Genomic DNA, 25,901 nt, shown 5'->3' on the forward strand with positions numbered 1-25,901 from the left:
TATTAAAGCGCCATCATAAATAAGTCACCGTAATGAGGGGTGCTTACATGCTGCAGGAGAGGAAATGGGGGAGAGAAAAGAGAGGATCAGAGTTGAAGAGGGAGGGAAGATGGAGAGGGATAGTAGTTTGACCTTGGATGGAAAGCCTGCTGTGATGCAGAGCCGACACATGCACTGAGGCTTAGAAAAGAGAGCAGTGAGCTACCTTTACACATCGGACCTTTTTCTTTTTTTTTTCCTGTTCACACGGTAGAGAGAGAGAGAGAGAGAGAGAGAGAGATGATCTATCCCTAAGTACATTTCATAAATGTTAAATAACGACGGCTGTATGTAGGCCAGGTGCTGCTGTCATGGTGAAGACCGTGATGAGTGTTCCTCGTCATGGAAGACAACACCAGGAATTAAAAGTCATGCTCAAGTTCAAAGAAATCCATTTGGATTTATTCTGCGTCCTCCTGCAAGTTAACAGTCAACGACTTCTGTAATTACCTCGAGCGAACGCTGCTTTGACAGTCTTTGATGATGAATGACAGTATTCCTTCCTTGAACCCATAAATCGTTTTTCTGATCGTTCTCTATTGATGACCTTTAAAACACAGCACCCATCAGAGCTCTGTAGCAGACAAGCTAATAAAAGCAGATGACTATATAGAGCACATGAAATCTATTTTCAAAGAAGAAAAAGTATATGGGCCTCAGTCTTCTCTTACTCTTCTTCAAGATTGTGTCCTGCATCACTTTGTTAATGCCCAAGAAATCTTTTTAAATACTGCTGCAAAATTTAACTTGCGAAAGTGTCAACCTGTTTCCACTGCTACAGCTGATGTAAATGGTCTTGTTTTAATATAGTGCCTTTCTACCTTTTGATGCTCAATGCACTTTATTGTCACAAACATATCTACCCTTTCGCTCACACAAACACACACACATCCACACACCAATGTGAGCAACTGGGGGTTCAGTGTCTTCCTCAAGACACACACCAAACCTCTAACCCTTTGGTTCATGGACAACCCGTCCCCATTTTATCTGATGTATATAAGTTGTTCAGAAACCGTCCAAAATATTTGATAAATACTGTGTTAAGTACTGAGGTCAGTCACATTGGTTACACTAGTGTCCCACATCATAAAAAAAACTATTCATTTGATGCATAGCAATCCTTTTGAGAAATGGCGAGTTCAAAAGCTGGATGTAAACCATATCAGCCACTGGATTTTGGAAAGAGCTGCTGGCATAAAATCAAAGTGAAATTAGCATTTACCATGCTGAGGACAGTGTTTCATTCCCATCAGTTACATGTTGTAACTGCGGTGATAACTTATCAATTAACTCCAACGTCCGCCCTCTGCTGAAACCAAATCTCTCAATAAGTTCTTTGTCTCCAAATACAGTGCAGCTTAAAAGCTTTTGCATCCTTCTTAATTTTCTATATTATAGCATCAAACGTGCTGAAAACAGTAGGAACAGGGTAGGAAAGTAAGTAAAGACATCTCAGTCAAGCAACTAAAACAACTCAACTCACACTTTGAGACTCTGAGTGTCTGGACATTAATGGGTCATTAGAGTAACATTCACTGGAACAGGTCAAAAATGTCTTCTACAATGTCTTCTACTACTGAGTATCTGGTTGTTAACGGATCCTAGTCATGCCGTTTTCAGATGGACACCATCCACAGATGTTTCTACTGAAAACCCACCTTCCTTTCACTCATTTTGAACTAAAGATTTGTCCTTGTCTGTACACAGAGGTCATTTCGATCGTTTGCCAATGATGACCGCCACGTTATGGCCAAGCATGCCAGCATTTATCCGGCCCCTGAAGAGCTGGAGGCCGTCCAGACACTGGTGTCCACCGTGGAGGGAGCGCTCAAGAAGGTTTCTGATTGGATGAATGGCCTCAGCAAAACCTCAGGGATCGCTTCCAGCAGTAACGAAGCCGGGGATGACATGTCAAAGGATGACGAGGCTGAGACAAAGTATGTGCTCTCTTGTTTGTACCATCATTATTAAAGGTACATTTTTGTTGCTGTCTGATTGTTTACAATTACTGTATATGTTCTTAAGGAGGTGACATGCTATGACTACATGATTAAACCTGTATAAACCTATATACCTGCATAACCTTTGTACCTACATCTGTACCTCCCTTCTATACCATTTATATTTGGGCAGTGACACAAGCTTTTTTAATCTGAGCAGTTTACCATGTTCTCAAAAATCATTTTACCAGGTATATGGTCTGTACTTGATTTCAGGTGTGGCATTTGCATTTAGAAGCTGTTGCTGTGAACCCACAGCATGCAATCAAAAACGATCTCATGAAAGAGAGGGACAGACCATCTTTAGGTTGAACAAAAAGAAGTAATCCATTAGAGGCATAGTGAAAATGTTAGGAGTGGTCAAATCAACAATTTGATACATTCTGAGAAAAGAAAAACACACTGGTGACCTCAGGAACTCAAAATGGTCTGGACATTGATGGAGGAAAACAGTGGTGAATGATCTCAGGACCCTTTCCACTATGAAGAAAAAACCTTCACAACATTCACAATTGTGCTTTCCTTCTTTCCTACCCACCTACCTACTTACCTATATGTCTACTTTCCAATTTACCGACCTTCTAACTTATCTACCATTGTACCTACCTACAGTACCTTTGTACGTACCTGCTTTCCTACATACCTACCTACCTTAGTACCTGCCTACATAAGTATATTTGTACCTTCCTGCTTCCATACCTACATACCTACCTCCCTACAGAGCAGGACTTTCCTATCGTGCTACATACCTTCCTACTTAGCTTGGTACCTTCCTACATACCTACCTTTTTTTCTACACGTAGCCTTGTGCTTGTTTAAACTGAACATAGCAAGAAATACCATTTATGACACTTTCTGCTGCTGCTATATTTTCAATTTGAGCTCAATTCTGACCAACCACAAAACTGTTTGGAAGCACGTGGCAAAATATTTTCAGGTGTTTCATGAATCCATACTAAAGCTATATTGTTTCATATGTAGTCCTGACACAATAACACATTTTGCTGGACAATATATTGTCACACAGATTACTGACAATAAATCATATTATCCTCAACATTATTTTGAGAACCCACCTATTTTCGTTTATCATATGATTAATTAATTTAATGATTATCGTGACAGGCCTAATCATATCATTCCCCGAATTCCCTCCTCATTGAGCTGCAGAGATGAGAAAGGAACTCATAAAGAAACTGATAAAGAAAAGAAATTTGGGTGAAAATGTGCGCAGCTCAGAAGTGTTTTAAAAAGACAGCAGAGGTGATTCATCTTTAGATTAGGGTTTAACTGTCAGTAGCTGCACATTTAGAAGCACATTCAGCTGTTCTCTGGGTGCAGGTGTGTTATCATCTGCAAACCTTCTGCATGGCTGTGGGATAATCTGACGCTGGCTGTCATCCATCTGCCCTCAGGCCGATCGGCACATCATCAGTGCTGTGTGGGGTGACACGTGTTGGCCTGGTGGCCAAAGGTCTGCTAATCAAAGGGGACATGGACCTGGAGTTGGTGCTGATGTGCATAGAGAAACCCACCAAGCTGCTGCTTTACACCATCAGTGCCAACCTCCCCCTGCAGATCCAGGTAACACTCACACATCTCCAGCACTGCAGTGTTCTGCATTCAAAACCATGAAAGCAGCAGAGGAACCAACAGTAGGGTGGGACGCTTTTGAAAATAAGTGTGACAAAAGAACAAGTGACACTGACACAATAAGATACATTGTACAGGAGCTCATGTTGTGTGGATTTTATACAGTATTTTATTCATGAAATAGAGCATTTTCAAATATAAAACAAAGGATCCTCTTTGGAAGATTTCCCCTTCCTCCCTTCATTCCTACCTACCGTTCTTCACCAACATTCAACCAAACTTCTTTCCTTATGTCATTCCTACCTATCACTCCTATCTTGTGACCTACCTTCCTGCATATGTACCTTCCTTCCTTCCTACCTACCTACCTACCTTGTCACCTACCTTTGTGCCTACCTACCTGCCTTATTGCCTACCTTCCTCCCATCATGCTACCTACCTTGCCCCCTTCATACCTACCTGTCGTTCTACCTTCCTGCCTACTTTACCTTCTTCTCTCCTTCCCTCCCTACTTACCTTCCTGTCTGGCCACTTACAGCCCAATTATATAAACTGTGCATGAGCTCTCCTGTAGTTCAGTGGGACAGGTTGCATAGAGTTTATACGGCTTTTCTTTATGATTATGATTTCTGGGACTTCTAAAAGATTAAATAAATCTCCCCTCTGGAAGAGCTAACCTTCCTCCCTTCACTTTTCTGAGTCCAACTTTCACACAGATCTCCTCAACAAACACTAGACAACCAGAGACTGAAGGTGCTTCCTCTGCCCCCACCTCTCTTAATAAACCTCCATAAGAAAACCAACTGAAGCTTTTATTTCCTGAGGCTGATTGACAGGCAGAGGGCTGATAGATGGGGTCATTTCGCTCAGAGACAATGAGATGGAGAGAATGCACTTAGGGGGTGGAGGGCTGGAGCCTATCCCAGCTATCAGTTGATAGAGGACAAGCAGTTACCGAAAATGAATGAATCTCTGGTTTACACAAAAAGCTTGGCTTTCAAGTGGCAACATCATTCGTAAGGTGTGGGAAAGCGACTGGCAATTCCTACCCTTCTTCCTTCCTTTCGTCCTTTGTTCCTTCATTTCTACCTACTTGCCTGCTTACCTACCCATCTACCTAGCCATCAACCTATCTATCCTCCTTTCTTAGTTCCTGTTTTCATTCCTGCCTACCCCACCTCACTACCAACATACTTCCCTACCTAGCTTCACTAAAATAAAAATGTGGAATTAAAGCCTACTTCGTTAAATTAATTACAGCTAAATAACAGATAATCTAGATTGGTTTGAGAATATATATATTTGTTTTATAACATTTGGATTAGTGGGCCACCAGTGCGTCTCCAACAAAGCAGAACAGAAACCCCTTGTTCCATACAAACAGTGGGAAGTCAATAATGCAGCTGCAATATTAGATTTGTAATTAATCATGTAGCTCTAACTTGCAGACAATGACGGACGACAAATACGAGGTGCGGTCATGTGTGCCCGAGGCAGCCATCCAAGTATGCACCACCAAAGAGCCCCAACTCACCCTGAAGATCACCCTCTCCTCCTTAGCCATGAGGGAGAAGCACAGCACCACAGGAGAAGGTACTTCTCCTCTTTCTTTCCCTTTCCATGCCTCCTTTGGGAGGATCCTCCCCCCATTTTTATTTGACCTTAATATGACAGCTGAGCTCTGAAAATCAGCACAGGGGGAGGAAGAGGAGAATATATAAAGGTATAGAAGCACAGTGAAACCTGAGAGTCAAATGTGAGACAAGTGTGGAGGAAATAAGGGTGGATGATACTTGAAGAAGGCTGAAAATTGAGAGGTAAGCTGGGGAAAATGGAGAAGAGGTGATATGGATCTGGGTCAAGTGTGGTGGAAATAGCAGATGACCAGGGACGGATGCTTTCCACAGGAAATGTGTTAGGTCAGATTTCATGAAAAAGAAGACGTGTGTGTCAGGTGTCCTCATGTGAAGAAAGGACTCAGCAGTCCTGATTTACAGCAGGGAGGTAGGGTCCTTCTGGATGGCCAGACAGCCATCAGTTTAGACTGAATATATTTTAAGAAACGCACCAACACTGTTTACCGAAATATTAATCAGAAGCTGAATTGTTTGTTTTCTTCCAAAAATGGGACAGAACATTTTAAAAAGAAAGGAAGGTAAGTAAGGAAGAACTGAAGAGCTGCCATTATAGAGCAGTGAGTCTCTTGTTTCCTGTTGCCAATGGAAAAGATTAACTTGAGTCTTCCCCAAAGGCACAATACAAAAGGTTGTGACAGGCAGGAGCACATCCTTCAGCTTCAACATCCTGCTGTCACTAAGACAGATTCCATCTCATTTTGGTGTGTTTTGGTGAAATAAACAAGACAAGACTTCAACTCTCACTTTACAAAAGCAGAAGTGGCAATCCTGAATAAGCATCATGCATTTTCACATTAAACGTTAACACTAACTGTCAAGTCCAATTGGAAACTAGGTGCTTTGTTTGGTTAATTTTCTCCCTGTGAGTTGATGTTCATATTCATCCAAGCTTTCCTTCAGAAAATGACGGAAGCACTAACAGAGGATTTTTATTGTAGTTGGTGTCAGCTGACTATTTAACTTTTAGTTTAGAAGGTTATATTCATTGTAGTGTGGAAAAACACTGGTTGCATTCAATTGGGTCAATAGTTCTGATCAATCATTCTTATCAAAGATGAACTGTTTCCATGGATGCATGGATTCAGTCTTATATATATTTGTATTACTATACAGAGATGTGCATCTAGAGGTCTAAGCATCTCTTTGTTATTATTATCACTTCAAACACACCTTTGGTTAAGAGCTCCATTTCAACTTCATCTGTCCACGACTCTAGTTTCAAAACAACTTGTCTGGATGCAACTTTGTAGACTCAGACTTTAGTTGTTTTGTGATATGGTGCAGTGGAACAATGCACCACTTCCCTGTCCATCACGCAGACACCTTTATACGACTTTTCCCTTATGGGTTAGGGTTATGGTTATGGTTAAGGCAGTTTCCCAAATGATCACTGGAAGCTGGCTCCAAGTTGCAGCCAAAATAAATAAAGCCTGGCGCTTTATAAATCACCTGTTATGTAAAATGAACAGCGTGCTGGTGTTCAGTCACAGGTTGTGTAGGCCTTAAAAACAGCTCTTCAGAAAATCTGGAAGACCTGGTGGAGCATTCATCCATCTTTACATAAAGTCAACTTTACAAGTAAAACATTTGCACCTGCCATAACTACTGTGCAGGGTTTTGATAAATTAGGTTACCAGTCATCAGTGAGGTTTGAAATTAAGACTTTACAGGATTCAGATTCAGTCAGATTGTCTGTGCTGCTTTGTGAGGAGCCATTCAGGATCATATTTTCTGGTAGGTGCTCTGTAACAGTCTCACTGCTTCCCTCCTGATGAGCCCAGGTTTTTCAGTGTTTACTTCCTGTCGCTGGCCTCTGCTCACTGACTGTTGGTTTTGTTGCCGTAGCTCCGCAGGTTGGCTTGCCGTGTGGATTGAAAACCTTCTCCGCGGCCTCTCCCCCCGCTGCTGACGAGGCGCCCGCCCCACCCAGCAGCTGGAAACCCCGGGTACAAGGGGCTTCCCCGACAACCAAATCAAACCAACCCACTCACTTTCTGCCTCCTACCCCCTCTCCCCCTTTTTCCTCTGTTGACTGGACTCCTCTCTGGGTCACCATGAAATTCTGGTCCATGTCTACCACCGAGCACACAGACTAAAAGGACAAAACAACTTCACTATAAGTCCAGATCTGTGCTGAGCTGTAATTACCAGGGCTCACCCCTCTCGGTTGATCAGTTAGTATCTGCTCAAAGGGACATCCCATAATTTCATGTTGGAAAAATGATGTTAATTCAATTAATCAGATCACTAATCAAAAGATGTCAAGGAGAATAAAGTGGGGGTTGTCCTTATCTGTATGTGGTTTTGACCTGTGAGTGATGGTTCCTTCATGGTCTGCCTCTGGGAAATCCACCAGTTTCACCTAAACAGGTAGACATAAAGAGACAATCTGAAAAATGAACATGTCAGTCCTGATCTTTTTCAAAAACCTCATTAATAGATGTACTTTTAGACCCTCTGTTATAGACAATTCATCCGTGGAGTCACCAGAATAAATACAGAGTGGCCAGCTGTCAGTTGGATGTAATCTAATTTGCAGATGAGGCACTGCGTCAATGTGTTTAAATTACAGACAATCTTCTCTAAATTGAAGCTAATTTTAATTAAATGTCAAACTGAGAGACAAATTAATTGTGTGATGGAAATTGAGAGAGCAGCTATAGATGTTTCTTTTTCACTCTTTAAGGTTATTAGTTTAAAAAAATAGACATTTGTGACATTTAAAATAAAGAAAACTGACAAATATTTACAGTTTAACTGGTTTCATGGCTCATTTTCTGAGTTTTAGATGATTTTAAATTTGTGAAAATTTGACTTTCATTCTGAATAATTGATTAATTATTAATGGACAATGCTGTTGTTTGCAGCCCTAATGTATTACATTTTTTTGCTTCATGAGTTCAACTTTAAATTTAATACATTTCACATGAATTTAAATATAAATGTCTTTGAATTCACAAATTTAAATCTAGTTGCATCAGTTTTTATGTTTAGTTTATTGGGGTTTTGTGATCCTATTTTTTTTTTTTTAACTATTTTATTTGATGTCGAAATTAATTAACGGATCACTTTTAAAAATAATATCCATAATCTTTTTATTCTTGGTAACATATATATGTGTGTGTGTGTGTGTGTGTGTGTGTGTGTGTGTGTGTGTGTGTGTGTGTGTGTGTGTATTTGGTTTAATTGAAATTAGAGTCCAACTTTGATACTTTTGAATTAAAATTTGAAATGCATCAATAATTAATAGTAAAAAAAAAATGAAACGTCATAATCAATTACTTTTGATCAGATCGCTTTGACTGAATATTATTTATTTGCTTTGATTTAATCTTCTGACAGCGTTGGTTTTCATCATGCTCTGTCATGATGAGTACATTGATTACCTGCATACGTTATAAAGTTACAAAATTACTACAATATTGCTATTTACCCAGAAGCCCCAAGGGCAGGACATGACAGTTCCTCAGTCTTTGGTCTTGGAGGAGGAGTGACATATGAGAAAGCCCTGTGTCTCTCATCAGCTCCTTCGTTTGTCTCCACCTCTTCCATCCTGTTCAGCTTTCACTACGGTCTCTACAGCAACAGACTGCTGAGCCACACACAACGCTCCTAGGCTCACTTGATTGCTGACGGCTCAAATTCAAATACTTCAGTAGTTGGAATTAGAGATGACACTGTTAACCTCAGATAAGTTACTGTCCGTGGCCCAGATCAGTCCTTGCATTAACATCCATCCACAGTGATCTGAACACACGTGGCCAGCTTAAACTACAGATGAGGACACATTTGATTCGCCCAGCACGTTTGATATTTGATGTGGCAGTTATTCTGTAGTTTAGATTTTTCTGTCACTGCTTCAAACAGCACAGCAGAAATTACAGTGTGTGACGATGTTATCAGTGTTAATTTCTAATTTTAAAAAAATTAACATCGAGACAGATATAAATAAATAAATAATGACTTATAAATGACAGAGACTTTACATCTTGTTGTAACATATATATAATGTCCTCAAGTATTGACACATACAACACAGCTGTTTGTGGCTCTGATTAAATGCTAGGTAGACATCCGTTAGAGAGTAGCTGCTAAAATATTCTACTGGCCACATGATGGCGCTGTTTATTTACCTACAGAGAAAGTGAGATCAGATCTCAAGTGCTGACTGAGGACACAGGTACTCAAAGTTGGCAACTTGTGATCAGATGGCACAGGTCAGATGTTAACGTGAGGTCTAAGGAGATCAGTGATAACCTGTGAGCCTCCACCACTGAGCTCTGTAGTGTGGTCTGCAGTCTGTCCCCCCTTTTGTTCGTCTGCTTGACTGTCCTACAGTGGGCACCCCCTTAGCTGCTCCCGAGAACAAACAGCCTTCACTTTCTTTCCAGGGTGGCGTTCTCACTCTCAGATGTTTATGTTGTCCTTGTCATCTGCTGTCACTCTTCTTCTGCTGTCGCTCTCCCATGGCTCGGCCTCCAGTCATGGCAGGAGTGCTCCCCACAGGAACCACCGGTGTGGAGAGTCCGTTTCAGCCAAACATAAACATCTGACCGACCTCGCAAGAGTGAAAATACTAGCATGGCGCCCCAGAAAAAAAAACAAACAAAAAAAAACATGCAAAGTCCTTTTTAAAGCATTGTTCATTTTCCTCTTTAAGTGGAATATCTGTGTCTGCACTGCCCCCTGCCTTTCCCCAATCTCAAGCACGAGTACTTCTGAATCCATCAAATGTGTCCTTGTTCCTAAGTGTTATTTAATCTTTAATTTGGCTTTTGCTCCTGACTCGTTGCCATGCTCTCATTTTCGTCCTGCGCCGTAATTGATAACACACTAATTCGGCGTGTTCCATCGCCTTCAGCCACTGATCTGCATCTAGAGTGAGACTCCGGCTGGGCAGCAAGACGCATGCGCTCACATCTACTCTGGTTCCTCCTGTTATGAAAGTTCCTGTCTTGTGCATGAGAATCCCCTCTCTCCCTGAAGAAAAAAAAATAAAATCACACAATCTCTCAAATTTACCCCTCTCGCAGCTCATTCAGACAGATCAGTGCCTAATAATTAGCTGTCCAACCCTGCTGCCTGTGTTTGTCTTTTTGTTTGTGTTTGGGAGGCCAGTGTGGTCACGCTCAGTCTGTCCTGTCTCATCCTGTCCCTCTCTTCAGAAGATTGCAATGTCAAGGACAGACAGGAGGAGGAGGAAGAAGAAGAGGCGGATGTCCTGGACCGGCAGAAGTGTCGGGCTGCACTGGCTTTACTCCGACATGCCAAATGGTTCCAGGTGAGCACAACTGTGCATGTGACAAAATTACTCACAACATCTTTATTTTCTGGCAGCCAGTCTTACCACATATTTGTTTTAATATTCAACAGGAAGCTTAAAGCAGATCAGACAGTAGAAACACAGTTAAGTTGAAACAGGAGGCCATACAGAATTTCTTTTTAATCACATGTTCACAACATGCTGTGACCCACTGTCACAGCATGTTGAAGCTGCAGTCAGAGACATCACTCTGGTTGGCTGATCCCCTTAGAGAACCAGACCACAAGAAGAGAAACGGGAGGTGATGAAAGGAAGCAAAACGATAAAGCACGGTGACCAGCTATTAGTAGCTCTTCCGTTGCCCAGCTAGTAGTACCACTAGCAAGCTTCCTAGAGCCCTAGCCAGTAGTAGCTCTTCCCGTTTCCCCTCAGTATGTACCGACTGATTTAAGGGATGTTTTTCAACTTAGTTTTTCTTTTACCAACTTCTCAGCAGCCCAGAAAGCTCCTTGCTCTTTATAACTGTGTTCGCTTCCTGATTTCCCAAACCAGGTTTTGAGCCAAGGTCATAATAACAGAAGGTCCATGCTTTAAAAAACCTACAGGGAGTTTTTGATCTGATATTCTCTATTTTGTTTGACTCTTTTCCTTGAATCAAAGCAGCACTCAACAGCCTTCTTTTAATATATGATTGAAACATTACTTCCATATCTGTTTGGACACTTGACATGTTTTTATCTGTTCCCAACTTATTTCATGAAACCAGGCAACTGCATAAGATAGATTATAATCCTCACATGTTTCCTATGACTTAATTGAGACTACCTTAAATTGAAGCTAAATAAAGCCCATATAAATTATAAATGATTTAATGCTAATTTAATATTAACAAAAAATATGATGGTCAGTGGCATGCTCTTGTCAAGTTTTTCAAACCACATTCAGTGTTTGGGTTTTGACAGTCACTTCAGTAATTTCTTGTGAGTATTGTGTTGTATTTTGTTACATAAGTCAAAGTTTAGAGGAAGATATGACAGCACATGAACAGCACAGAGTCTTTCAGGTTGAATAGAGATGTTACACAGTAAATGCGAGTTAAAATTTTGGTGTTGGTGAAATTTTAGCAAGAGTAGAGTTACCCTTTGTAGAGTTAAATGTGTTATATATAACTCTCTGAGGACAAATAATTGGTAAATTTGAGTGTTGGTGAATTAACTCTATAAATGTCAGTGCAACACCGCCCATTTATCATACCCGCACCTGGACAGTCATCCTGAGAACTACCGATTGACGTTTGGTGAGTAAAAGTGATTTGTTTTGCATATAATGTTAGGTTTGATGTTAATATTGATTGGTCTCACATGTCCCATAAAGTTCTGTATCGGAACACCAAGCTAAAGCTAACATTTGATTTACAGCCATGCTAAAGTCAGTAAATGCTAATTCAAGGACAATTACACGTTTAACATAAGTTGGCTATTACAGTTGATGCTGAATTTAGAGCATAGTTCAATTGAGCTGTGCATGTAAACGTACTGAATGAGTTCTGATTTACATTAAAGACCATCTACACTCAACAAGGGTGCTCCTACGTAGCCTAAGCAGCGTTTTGCCTCATTCATTCACTAAAGTCAGGGTGGAGATCAATAAATAATAAGTTGTGCATGTGTGCCAAGTCATGGTGCACACACATAAAACAGAGTTGTTATTGGTTCTGGAGCAGCACTAGAGGTTCATTAGAGACAATAGATGTTAAAATATTCTACTGGACCCCAGATGATGTTGGGGTTTATTTGAATACAGAGCACGAAACTGAGATAGGTTCAGGGGAAGCATTTGGAGGCGCATGTTAATACCACGTCTAACCACACCTATAGATGGTCACTTGCAATACAATAGTCCCGAGGAGGCCCTAGGCAGCACATGACATTATGGAAGTCGTGGCCAAGTGGGGCTTGAAAACCCAGACAGGCACAGAGAGAAAGTGCCTATTAGCCTATTATTATAGCATAAAAATACTATAAGGGCCACTAATGGCCTTCCACTGGAAGGGCTGGGGGCTACACCGTAAGCATGAGCTTGGTGTCCTGAGGAGGCTGAGACCTCCACCTGCAGGTGGGCTGATCCTCTGGCTGTTGGGTTGGACAGACCAGAGTCAGCGGAGGAGGTTGGACCCTCCAGCCCAACCTCCAAACTATTAGTGAGAATGAGAAATGGCTCTTATTTAAAAACTTCTAAACAAGAACAAATGTGGCTAATAGCCACATCCCTTATGGGCATGTTCAGGTGTTTTGTTTTATTTGAAATCTGCCAACATTATCTGAATTGGACACAGCACTATGAGTAGATGTTATTGTTTGCCCTGACAGGGATTTGAACCCCAGCCACCTGAGTGGTAGTCTGTGTACTTCAGACCAGATAACATTGACTGGGTTCTGGTAAACAAATCAAAAAAACATCTGGGGTCCAGTAGAATATTTTAACATCTATTGTCTCGAATGGGTCTCTACTGCTGCTCCAGAACTAAGAACAACTCTGACTTGTCACACACGCACAACTTATTATTTGTTGATCTCCACCCTGACGTGAATGAATGAGGCAAAACGCTGCTTACCTAGATGCACCCCTATTGAGTGTTGGAAGTCTTGTGTTTCTATAAGCAGGAACTCTACTATGACTCTGTGGCCAATCTTGGGTAGAGACTAGAGACAGTTCAACCCCTGCTGTAGGAGCTACAGGATTCATTCTGTAAAGTATCTGGAAAGTTTGATGTAAAATGGCGTTGAATGTCTTGTACAAACAGTTACATGATTTAAATGTGTTTTGTAAGTGTATTTATATTTGTTCTGTGGTGCATTTTAAAATAAACGTTTTAAGTTCAACATGGCCTCTTTATTTAATCATAATTTATTTTACATGTAATATGTAAAAAATGGGGCAAACACCTGTACCTGTGGATGTTACTCCAGTGTCTGTTTGAGACATTGAGTCTCAAACAGGCTCATGAAGAGATTCTCCATAAATTAAGGTTTCAGATGAGCTGCAGCTCTGCTGTTCTGACTGAACACAGAGTTACTTCTCTGCTCAGACAGACCAGAGTCAAGGTCAGATGAAGCAGTGAGCAGCTTCCCCGAGGGAAGGAGAGCTTAATGCCAAGTATTATCAGTGTAAGGTGCTGTTCTGTGGCCTCAAGGTGAAACTCACTGATTTGTAATAACTAGAATTAGTGACGTCCATCTCATTCACTGTGGTTTCATTAAGACCATCTGAATAAAATGTCCTACTTTATTTCTATGAACAGTCGTTTTGTACAAATTAAAGTCCCTGTAATCTCCAAGATAATCAGTTTAGGATTAATCTATACATGTAATATTCCTCCCATACTGGGGCGTTAAGATTCAGAAAAACTATGGAGGAGGACTTTCGTTTTGCCTCAAAGAGGTTCTGGTGTACTGTACAGGGCTCAGGAAAGGAAAGCAGGGCCTAGCCCAGGCTGTTCTTAGTCTAGGAGGAGAACTGCTGACCTGTACTAGGGTTGTTGGACACTGGAAAGAGCACTTTCAGGAGCCTCCTGAACACTGCCACCATGATCAAGTCTGACGGCTGCCCAATGGCAAGGTGTAAGGGAGGATGAAATTCGCCCTGAGATGCTGAGGACTCTGGATATTGTTGGGCTGTTATGGCTGACTAACCAAATCAATGTTGCATAGACCTCTTGGATAGTACCTGCAGAGTGGCAGATCACAGAGGTGTTGCCCATCTTCCAAAAGGGAGACCAGAGCGTGTGCTTCAACTATAGGGATGACACACACATTTTATTCTAGTGGGATAATGGGAAGTCTGACCAATACTCAAGCTTCAGATTCAGGAGGAGCAATGTGGGTTGTGGTGGGAGTTTGAAGCCCCTTTTCACATTGAGTGAAAAACCCTCGCTCAATGTGAAAGGTCTGACCCGGCAATCGACCCGGGATTTTATCGGCTCGGCTTCGATGTGAACCGGAATGCTGTGTCGAGCTAGGTTTTTTGCTGTGATGTTGATGTATATACCTTCTGATTTTGGCAATCGACGGACTCTGACTGTATCATTGTACAAGCTCCAGTTCAAAAACAGTGCAAAGTTTTGGTCTACTCCCATAAAGACCGTTAATAGTAGCAAACAGGTGATAGGATATTGCACTCATTGGGGAATGCATGTGCAACTTTGTTTATATAGAGCTTGTATAGCGATATCCCACATTTTTTTCTGTGATGCTCTGCATCCACTGAGAAGAGGAGATTCAGCGGCAGATATCAGGCACTGTGTGAGACACAGCCGCCTTTTGAAAGAGTGGGGGTTTGACCGGTCCATTCTTCAGGTTACAAACTGAAAGCTTTTAAAAAAAATACACCATGCTGCAGATTATTTACCTGCGGTTAAATGTTTAATGATGACGTTGTCAACGCAATAACGTATGAGAGGGAGGAAAAACAGCCATGCAGCTATCACAGTGGGAGGGAGGTGGCGATGTGAAAGCACACCAAAGGCGGGTCGAGATTTTCAATGTGAAAGGGGTATGACAGTCCAGTCTACAATGCAGGCATGTATTTTGTGAACATGGAGAAGGTTTATGACTGTGATTCCTGGGGAATTTTTTGGGACGTACTCGGGGAATACAGCGTACATGGAACATTGTTACAAGCCATCCGGTCCCTGTATAACCAAAGTTAAAGCTGTGTTTGTTTATATCCTTGGCACAAAGTCAAGCATGTTTCCGGTGGGTCTTGGACTCTGCCAGGGCTGCCTCTCGCCCCCGGTCCTGTTGATGTTATTCATGCTGGGGTGAGTAGAGTGTCCAGTATGGAAACATCAGAAGCACGTTCCTGCTCTTTGTAGATTATGTGGTTCTGCTGGCTTCATCAGACTGTGACCTCCAGCACGCACTGGGACAGCATGCAGCTGAGTGTGCAGCATTTGTAAAGGGTCTTGGGGGGCTGTTCACAAATGATGGTAAAATGGAGTGAGAGATGAACAGTTTGCTGCAGTGGATGCAGTAAAGCGGGCACTGTATTGGACTGTCGTGGGAAAAAGTGAGCTCAGCTGTATATCAAAGCTTTCGATTTACCGTTCTATCCTCAATCCTTTCTGGGCATGAATTGAAGGTAGTGTCTGTAAGGGTGACACCACTGCGATTGAAATGAAGTCCTTTATACAGTCAGTCAAAAGGAGACCCAGGGATTGTATATTGCGTTGGCCTGGGCTGTATTATGCTTTACGCATAGATATGTTAATATTACTACAACAATCATAAACAATGACAAATACTGTTCATAATTTTGTTGTCCAGTTGTCTGTGTTGCAATTTATCGAGCTGCTTGATGCAGTGGTAACTCTTTTCACATCCAAACCAATTCATGGTGTATTACTGTCCTCCTAAAATGATTGATCAGAATAACGTTTCCAGATTAACACACCAGTGAACCACAATTTTATACATATCAGATATCATCAATGCACAAATGTAAGAATGACAATTGTGAGAAACATGTCCTAGTTGGCCAGCCTTCTGCCAACATGAAATTATTGTGCACATGAGGGATCTTGATTCTCTCAAATCCTAATATAATATTCCCTACATGGTCTCCAGTATTTACTTATTTCAAGAACCTGGAACAAACTTGGTGTCATTTAAAAACATATAGCTGCATATTCTGGGCTAGCAGGAGATCTGCAATGCTGAAGTGTCTCATACTTTAGAGACTGTGCTCAGACTTTTCTTGGACAACTGCTCTCTTTTTGAAATACTTGTTGTGCTGTTGGTAAGTTTTTGCCCATCTGTCCCCTCAGGCCAGAGTTGCAGACCTGAAGTCCTGCGTCATTGTTTTGAGGATTCTCAGAGACATGTGCAACCGACTTCCTGTGTGGCAGCCTCTCAAGGGATGGGTAGGTGATGGCCACACAATCAGAATAACTTAGAAAACTGGAAGCTTTACAAGCAACTTCTATTCTTAAAAATCCTTGGGTTCTGAGGGTCCTCTTTCACCCTCTGCAGCCTCTGGAGCTGATCTGTGAAAAGGCCATAGCCACCTGCAATCGGCCACTTGGTCCAGGTGAAGCCCTGCGCCGCGTTCTGGAGTGCATCGCCTCAGGAATCCTCCTACCAGGTCAGCGCTCAATCCTTCACTGTAGCCTGCAAACTTATTTATCCACTAAGCAGTACGGGGGCTTCAGATCGCCCAGGGATAGCTTAACATTTATGAACCCTATGTTTACCACCTGTATAAAATCACATGAATACCAGAGTGAAATTTAGACGCAGCACATATAAATAGAGATTCCTGGAAACATGTGCAAAGGTGAGCCACAGTCTGTATTGTTAGTTTTTACTGGTTCTCTATGGATAAAATGTACAAAAACAATACAGTGTTTATAGAGAAGATGAACTTCTTACCTTTACATTTTGTCAGATTGAAAAGTGTAGGAAGACTAGAGTAAACAGGGACACTGTTTGTTAAATGTATCCAAAAAAAACAAAAACAGGGTGAAACTAAGGCAACTGGACTTGTTGTTTTGTTTTGAACACATTTCATGCAAAAAGACCTGTAGTTGCAGTAAGCGATCTATATTCAGAGAGGGTTTCCAATTTTACATATATGGCTTCCTGTCTGTCATCTGTCTGTCTGTATGTCTTACGAAATAAATATGACCTTACCTTTCCTTAACTTTGATGTTTTATGAGATCCAAACCTTTTTTCACAAATTTGGTGACTATACTACTACTTCTTTCACTACTACTAATACTGGGATTGCTTCAGTGACACGGCAACTGGTAGTCATCATAATATTGGATCCTGTTTCATTCATTCATTCATTTTCTCTTGCTGCTTGTCCTCTGGTTGTTCTATCGCAGGCCTAACAGAGAGACAGGCAACCATTCACACTCACACCTACAGCCATATTAGAATCATCAGTGAGCCTAACGAGCACCTAAGGAGATAAAAGAATGAATTCATTTTTCCATAGCTGTCTGTAAGAGAGACAGTCTGATTTTAGCAATGTTCCTCAGGGGATAAAATTTTACTTTAGTTACATGAGGAGCTCAACATGTAGGAACATGAGAGTAGAAAAATATAAATAAATGGATGAATAAGTACAGTGTATAATCTAACATTTCTTTAATTATTTAATTAATAATTAACTGGAGCAGGTAAAGCAGAGTACAGTATTACTCAAATGAAAACATGAATCCACAGTGCTCAGATGATGTGCCTGTCTTTCATCACATGAAGCTGCTTGGCACGGCAGGCCTTTGCTCGATCATAATCCGTTCCCAACAGAGAGACTCCAGACAACTGTAGGATAAGGCAGTTAGAAATAAAACATTTTCCTCCGAAATATTACAAAAACATAACCATAACTAGACAGCCATTGTCATTGCCATTTGGAGGCTATCCAGCTGTAGTTGATCATGGATTAGAACCAAACAATAGATGCACCAGGCTTTTTATTCAAAGTAGAAATAAAAGACAATCTGCCTGACATCAAGCTTTTATTTGTCGAGTTTTGTTACAGCAATCTTTGATGGTCTGGATGGCCAACTGAGGAGAACTAACTCTATGGAGGTTTTCCTAACTAGTGGCAGATTTTTCCATTGAGAGACTCTCAGAGGATTGACAGCAACATGAATGAGTCATTTCAGGTTAAACCCCTGGTGTAGATTTTATTTTCGCTTCAAACTGTTCGCATGAACTCAGAAAGATGTCCTTAGTTTTTCCATCTCTCTTTCTCGCTCTCTTTGTCTAACCATTGATTTGTGAAACCTTCAGCTCCTCATTTAGAGCAGAGCAGTGAGGGACCTTGTGAGGGCAGGTTGTTTCCTGAATCAATGATGAGTTTGACTGCTGCATTCCCAGTGCACACAGCGAGGCAAAGAAAGTTTGGTTATGCCTTTCAGTAATGACACTGAAATAAGACATAAAACAGAGTTAAGGAAAGACTGGTTCGAAGAGGAAAAGTCAGATCGTGGTGAAGAAACACTGAGATGCTTTTCCTTTAACAGGAGGTCCAGGAGTTCACGATCCATGTGAGAGGGAACCCACAGACGTCCTGACTGAGCTCAGCGCCCAGCAGGCTGACGCCATCACACACAGCGCTCAGGTCAGTTAATTCCCCTTTTGCTAATTCACCAGTGATTACAATATCACGATTTTGCTTTTTAAAGTGTGTAAAATGTCCATCACAACATCCTGGAATTCAGTTAGTCTTGTTTGACAATCAATTGAAATTCACCTAAAACTCTGTGTGAACTTTCACAACAGAACCTAGGTTGTAGTCTACACATTCAGACTGAGCAGATTGGGGGTTAGGTGCTTGCTCAGGGCGCCACAGTCTGGACAGGGTGGGGACGCACACCTTTGGCCCTTTGAACCCTAAGCTGTGCCTCTCACCGCTACGCCACAGCTCCCTTATCAATTCCTAACGGCAAGACTCCAGACCAACGTTCCACCACAACAATTATCTGGGTTGGTCTGGCTTCCAGGCTAATTCTTGATTAGAAATGGTTTCAATTTGTACAGTTCGTCTGAGTGTTACGCCTCCAGTCGGTTCCTATAAATGCTGCTGCAACCAACACAAGGCTGTGATTTCATGCTAGCAGTGTTTCCTACTGTGACCCCCATAGTGTCACAACAAATCACAGATGAGCATAACAGAGTCATGACCTGTATGTATGTTTGTTTGTTTTTTTTTTCAGTATTGTTTTTCACTTATTTGTTTTTCACATTATATAAAGCATTTATTTATTTATTTTTAACAGACAGAGAAAGTAGAGATAGGAAAGGGAAAGAGAGGCAGAGAAGGGGGAGCGACATGCAGAAGTTTTTAATGGAAATGGTGGAGATTGTATAGTGACAGAACAGCAAAACAACGTGTTGCACTTTTTTCCCCACACAGAACTCCAGATCAGGAATTGACAAAAGAATCGATAAGGAACTGGACAGATAAGCAAGAATCAACAGTGGCATTTCATATCGATTAGATCTAATCAATTTCCAGCCCCTCATCAATTCCAGCTATGCTTGACAAAGACAGACGCACAGTGCGTTCAGGCTCCACAATATCAGCAGGAAAACAGCACTGTCTCAAAGATTAACAGTGCTGCAATGACAGTTGATTGTCAGGTAAAAAAAAAAGCAACAACTGCTGCTGCATCAAAAAGACCAATAGGAGCTCAAGGTGAAGCACAGTTGAGTTAAATAATCCTCTTGCTACAAAACACGAACGGGTCAACAGTCAACAAGCTTTGAAGCAATGGCTGGAAGAGCACGGAAAGAATATTTATTTGTTAGTGACTATTAACGCTGCTTATGTTTTTGGCTTCTGAATGTCTGCATGAAATCAGGGTCCCTACGCAAGTATGGAAAAGTATGATTTGATTTCATAAATTTCTATTTGGAAGAATGGAAAATGAAAATAAGTGATTCTTAATGTATTTTATTGGTTTAATTTCTGATTTATTAATCTATTTTTATATTACTTGCTTGTTAAAAAGTATTTGAATACTTATTTGATGTTCAAGAATGCTAGTGAGGCCAAGTCAGTAAATAATAATAAAAAAAAGTGCACTGAATTTATCTTTAACTTATTTGTATGAGCTACATTACCTAGCTATAATCTTCAAGAAATTATTTGGTGACATAACCGCATATATATTCATAAGGAAAACAAATAATTAATTCCATAATTTATTTACATGATACACAACTATTTACTCAAATGCCATATTTATTTATTTTAATTTAGGGAAATTAGTAGTATGGAAGTATGGAATTTTGAGATGTCAAATGCATGGGAACCCTGATGAAAGAAGAGAAAGTTTGAGAACCACTGCTGTGGAGAAACGCTGATAATTGGGGTGTACTTTGTTTTTGTTCTACGTCGTAATTAAGGAGACTCTGAAGTTTGAATTCACAAATATAAATATGGTGCAGACCAGAACTGACCTTTATAAACTAAATAACGCTCCAAAATGAGCGGACCTGAAAAAACAGAGATGTGTTTGATGTAGCAGATGATTCAATAATAAACTGCTCCTTCTTTGTTCTGCTGCTTCTTTTTCATTTACACCTCTGATTTGCTCAAAGGCAAGGAAGACAGGAGCATTTTATCCACATCATCCTGTTTTTTCCAAACCCATAAAGTCTCCTATTAACAGGTCCCAGCTGCTCAGGTTTTAACAGTTCCCCAAAGGTCTTTCAAGCCCATCAACACAGAAATTAAGTCGAGCTGCTGTAGTATTTTCAGAGTCTGTCTTTAGTGATGTTTAAAAGCACAGATGATTTCACTTTCAGTATCTTAGATCTTCTGTATAGGTCATGTCTTCATAAATCTTACCGTTTTCCTGCCATAAAAGCGAGCGTGATCATTAGCGATGCAGAGAGAGGGAAAACTTGTGAGACCTTGAAACCTCTCAGCGGGGGCTGCTTCTCCACACACTTCCTCCAGAGAGCAGGACAAGCAGCGCTTCTTCCTGCAGAGTCCTCCGTCGGCCTAGTGAAATCCCAAGCTCACGTTAGCACTAAAAATAGCTGAATGTCCACAGAAGCCCCGATTCTGACCTCAGATGTACAGCCCCTCCGTGCTGCAGAGGCTTGATGAGCTGGCAGCCTAATTAGCTGCCTAATGAGCGTGGGAACACTACTACTGCTGCTATTGCTGCCACATGAAACAACAAAGCCCCAGAGCTGAGAAAGACATCCTCAAATGACGTCTTTGTTTTGCTCTGAAGTCTGGGAATCTTTTTTTCTCTCTTCTAAATGATTTGATTAACCTGGCCTCCTGCTAGGCAGCTGTTGGCATCTGGAAACCACTGACGCATACATTTAGCAAGCTAATGTCGAGGTAACCCAGCAAAACAAAAGAATAATGCCACAAATAAACTACAGAAAAAAATGCAATTAACTTTCCTTTGCCATTATCATTGCCTTTACCATTGTGTTACTATTACCGTTGCTCACTGTTGTACTTTGCTATCTTATTCTAGACAAAAATGAAAAGGGCGTGATTACAAAATAAGGCTGAGAACAAGCTGAAGCAAAACAAACTTGGCATGCATAGAAGCATATTTTAATCCTCAAGAGAAACATTTAGTGTCTATAATCCCAGACTTTCCCTGATAAGTGAAGATGGCTAAATAAATTGTTAAATGGTATTGTTGAAGGATTGACTCACATGCTATTGTTTTGGTGTGTTTCAGCATGCGTTACGCCTCCTTGCCTTTGGACAGCTGTACAAAGTCTTGAACATGGATCCTCTTCCAGCCAGCAAGCCCTCACCAAGACTGTTAGAAGGTGCAGATATTGTCTTTGTTTTTTTCTTCCTTCTCTGTTCATGTGCAGGAAAGGATCAGTTTTAATAATAGCAACAAGTTGACATGCATGGATTTGTTCTGCTCTGCAGGCAGCTGTCAGAAGAGGCTCCGGGAGGACGTTGGGTCAGAAGACAGAGACTTCATAAAAAGGCTGAAAGGTGACTTTGAGCATCGACTCTGTCCTCAAATGGAAAGCCACCAGCTCATGGTTACGAACACAAAACACAAAATCTTTGGAATCCCTTTGAAGCCTGACATATGAAAAAATAATAGTCAGAAGAATCTATCGTGACCTATCGTGACCTTTATATGAAAAGCTAAAACTTCTACATATGACTGTTGTTTTGTCATTTTTGATACATCAGACATTTATGGCAACACATACAGTTGGATGTATGAATTTCCAAATAGGATCCTTTTTATGGCCTTTTTTATTTTGTGTTTTAGCAGAAAAGGTGTTACTGTCCTTGTTTAGGAAAATATTGAGTTCTTCTCCGAATTGGTCGTTACACTGCATATAATTTATGAAAGTGAGTTAATTGTGTTGCAACAAAAGATAAAGGTGGGAAGACCTACGGCTATCTGAGAAGCAACGAGTCTAGGAAGGGACACTATTAGCTGGGAGACTGAGAAGCTATTGGCTAGAGAGCTAGGAAGAGCTACAAACTATCATGCAGACTTGAAGGCTGACAGGACACCATTTTCACCACAGAACCAACACCTTGCCACATTGATATAATTTTGATACATTTTATAGACATTTTATGATGATAAAATATTGACTATGAAGACTATGAAGATCTGCAACAGCAGATAAATGGATATTCATGAGAACTTGTATGAAATGGGAAAGAGAAAAGGTGTGTCTGCAAGCATGTGTAAACTGTTACTGACTGTAAAAAAGCTGCTTTCTGACAGTTTAAAGGCTGAAAGTCTGTGAGTCAGTGGAGCTGAAAACGGTGAGCTTTTTTCAGAGAAAGATCAGGCTTTTCTGCCTTTTAATAAAAGACAGGAGGCGACATTCACTTGAAGCTCTGAAAGCAGAGAAAATAACCTCTGTCGACCAGTATTGTACCTGATATCTTCACCGTATCATATTAGGTAGGTTTACTCAATTGAATCAGTGAATTGTATCATCCTGTCATTATAACTAAAAGTGGCATTGTCACCACATCAAAACTCATCAAACTGAAGTGGTAGACATTAGGTGAGAGGTTTCCAAGAAGTTAAGAAAATGTTCATGTTAGAAAATGTCAGTGTCAGTAACTTAGAGGTAGCAAAACAACTGGTAATTCAAACGAGTGTTTGAAAAGATGACACAAGCTGGAATCCATGTGGACAGAAACGTTGGAGACATAGGAAAAATGTCTTCTTTTGAGATGTGCTTTGGTCAGTGCTTTGGTCAATGTGCTGCTGGGAGTCATTGTCTCCCAGCAGGAGTCATGTCATTCCCTTCATTGTTGTTTGAAATATATTCAGTTCAAAGATTATTTCTTTAATTGTTGAAAACTGTTTTAATTAAATCTTCCCTCACTCGGTTGGTCTGTCCCGGTGATGCTCATCTGCTTTTAGTTCAGAGGAGTTGACGGGAGGCAGCGAGGGAAGATTAATACTTCAGGCTGCTGCCACGCAATTATCTCACCGCCTGCCACCACACACAATTCATCAACACCTCCCCCTCCCACCTGTCCATCAGCACCTTCATATTCATCTGCTTACACAGTGCATCCATATTCATAGAGAAGCCTGAAAAGTCTGAGATCTGAGCATAATCAGTTGTTGCAAATAGATAAATGACTTTTTTGTAATAATGAGGATTCATTATGTTCATAAAAAATATTTTTATACATCTTTGAATTAAAATAAAAACTCAGGAACAACTCACCTGTCTCAGAAGAGATTCCTCAGAAAAGGCGTCTGTGGTTTTTCTGGTAATATTAAATTTTAAACTACTGACTGTCAGTTCTCATTTTGTTTTCTTTCTCCTATGTTTTATTTTGTTAACAGACTAAAAAGTATATATATATATATAAACATTTTCATGGCTTATAAGGAGAGTTGATCAAAAAAAGTAAAAGTAAGAGACAGGCAGCAGGTTTGTTGTAATATATGTCAGCAGGAGTCAGCTTTCCTTTCCCATTCATCTAAAAGATATTAGTCATCACATGAACAGACAGGGATCTCGGACAATCAAACAGCTTCTGACACATATTTTGGCATTAGGCAGCTCAGTAGTGAAATTCCTTGAAGCTTAAAGATTTCGGTTATAATCTAAGCTCAAATATGTAAGGAATATACATATACATATACATATACATATGTATATACATATACATATACAGCTAAAGTGGTTGTAATATAATAATTTCTACCAATTAATTCACCTGGAAGCCAAACAAAGCCCGGTCCACACATTTGTGGAGGCATAACATTACCTGAAGTCTCCATTGGAAACTGATTATGCTCCAGCAAATATATGCCAGGCCATTGAAACTGTTTGGGTAGTTTATGTGGCGATGGACAGAAGAGTAAGGGTAACAGTAACATGGTCATGTAAAAAAAAAAAAAAAAAAAAAAAAAAATTTAAAATCTAAAATTATTTTAAATTTAAAAATAATTTAAAATCGAATCCATCCAGTTAACATGTTCAACTGCCCTCCTTTAGTCCTGGACTGGAGGATGACGGATCCAAACCACCCCATGAATGCTCTGATGCGACTAAACCAGATCCACCCTGGCCTTCAGTACCGCCTGCAGTCACAGTCTGGCCCAGTCCATGCTCCAGTCTTTACCATGTCCGTGGAGATCCAGGGAACCACCTACCAGGCCACCGGGAACTCCAAGAGGACTGCCAAGCTCCAAGTTGCCCTCAAGGTAGAGTTTAAAATGTTACACAAAGCCCCGAAAGTTCAATAAGGGCAATGAATTTATTGAGAGGTTGCACTGCTGTCTACTGAAAATAAATACAACAACAACAACAAAAAAAATAACAAGAAGAGAACTGCAAGTACCTAAACGAAACAAAGAACACAGAGTACTCCTCTTGTTTTGCATGTCATCTGAAGATGTAAATTCACAAATGTTTCTATAAGAACATTATGATCTAGCTCCTCAGCTAATAGTAACTTTTCCTAGCTTACTAACCTTCCAGCTAATGGTAGGGTCATCCTAGCTTCCTGGCTTATAGTAGCTTTTTGTCCTGTTTTGACCTCTTAGCATCCTGGCTAATAGCAGCAGCCATTTAAGATAATGGTTGATTAGCATACAGTATGCTAAGTTCTCATACCAGAACATCCTTTAGATATTATTTGCATATAATTTTATTTAAAATTTACCAGAAAGGGATATTTTTCAAGGTTTTGTTATCAAAATGCAAGTGGATCAGTGTTCTTGTAAATATATGTTACTATTGCAGCAAATCTAAACAATGACAAATTCTGTTCAGAGTATTGTTTTCGTTGCATTGTATCCTGACCCAGTGTTAATGAAGTTCACGTCAAAACTTGCCTCTTGTCCAGAAAACTATTTGATAGGACTCTGATGTTGAACTTACTTTTTTAAAATTTTTTAAAATATCCATTTCTTTATCCATTTCTGACAGTAGTTTCTGCTCTGCTTGCTTTCTTCTTCTTCTGCTTCTGGTCGCTTAGATGCTAAAGCGCATATTACTGAGCTATGTGGGGTAAAATGATTCACTATGGCTGCACTTCAGTTCCTGATTTTCCAAACAATGGCTAATGTTGTGTGGTGCTGTGACACAGCAACCCATACCCAAAGCTTTGTAGTGCCAGAGCATGAGTGACATATGAACAATTTGTACGAATTCAAACTATTTGTTTCAGAAACTCTTGCAACATGTCTTTTGCTTTTAAAGTTTTACAAACTTGAAAAATGAAAACACCGTTGTCAGTTAAAAAATCTGAACACGAACAAAACGTAACTTTGTCAGGGATGATCTTTTTGTGACAAAGCTCTTAGTGAACTTGTTAAGTTTGACTGCTCATACTCATGCTTTGTGTTT

At 40.5% G+C, this 25,901-nt stretch overlaps 1 protein-coding gene across 3 annotated transcripts in view; it reads left to right on the plus strand.

Moving 5' to 3' along the window:
• The window catches only part of LOC125012590 (spermatid perinuclear RNA-binding protein-like), a 61,167-nt gene that overhangs the window by 22,604 nt on the left and 12,662 nt on the right, over window positions 1–25,901 (plus strand). For all 3 annotated transcript variants that reach the window (XR_007113306.1, XM_047592602.1, XM_047592601.1), the window contains exons 3-12: window positions 1,750–1,979; window positions 3,458–3,626; window positions 5,084–5,228; window positions 10,438–10,553; window positions 16,360–16,455; window positions 16,565–16,676; window positions 18,572–18,669; window positions 21,767–21,860; window positions 21,970–22,038; window positions 24,546–24,754. Coding sequence is in view for 2 of the 3 variants with exons in the window: in XM_047592602.1 (XP_047448558.1) it covers window positions 1,750–1,979; window positions 3,458–3,626; window positions 5,084–5,228; window positions 10,438–10,553; window positions 16,360–16,455; window positions 16,565–16,676; window positions 18,572–18,669; window positions 21,767–21,860; window positions 21,970–22,038; window positions 24,546–24,754 (1,338 nt within the window). In the remaining variant the exon portion in view is untranslated. The remainder of the gene's footprint in view (window positions 1–1,749; window positions 1,980–3,457; window positions 3,627–5,083; window positions 5,229–10,437; window positions 10,554–16,359; window positions 16,456–16,564; window positions 16,677–18,571; window positions 18,670–21,766; window positions 21,861–21,969; window positions 22,039–24,545; window positions 24,755–25,901) is intronic.

The sequence above is a fragment of the Mugil cephalus genome, chromosome 8 (assembly GCF_022458985.1).
Source record: "Mugil cephalus isolate CIBA_MC_2020 chromosome 8, CIBA_Mcephalus_1.1, whole genome shotgun sequence".
In the NCBI taxonomy this organism is placed as follows: domain Eukaryota; kingdom Metazoa; phylum Chordata; class Actinopteri; order Mugiliformes; family Mugilidae; genus Mugil; species Mugil cephalus.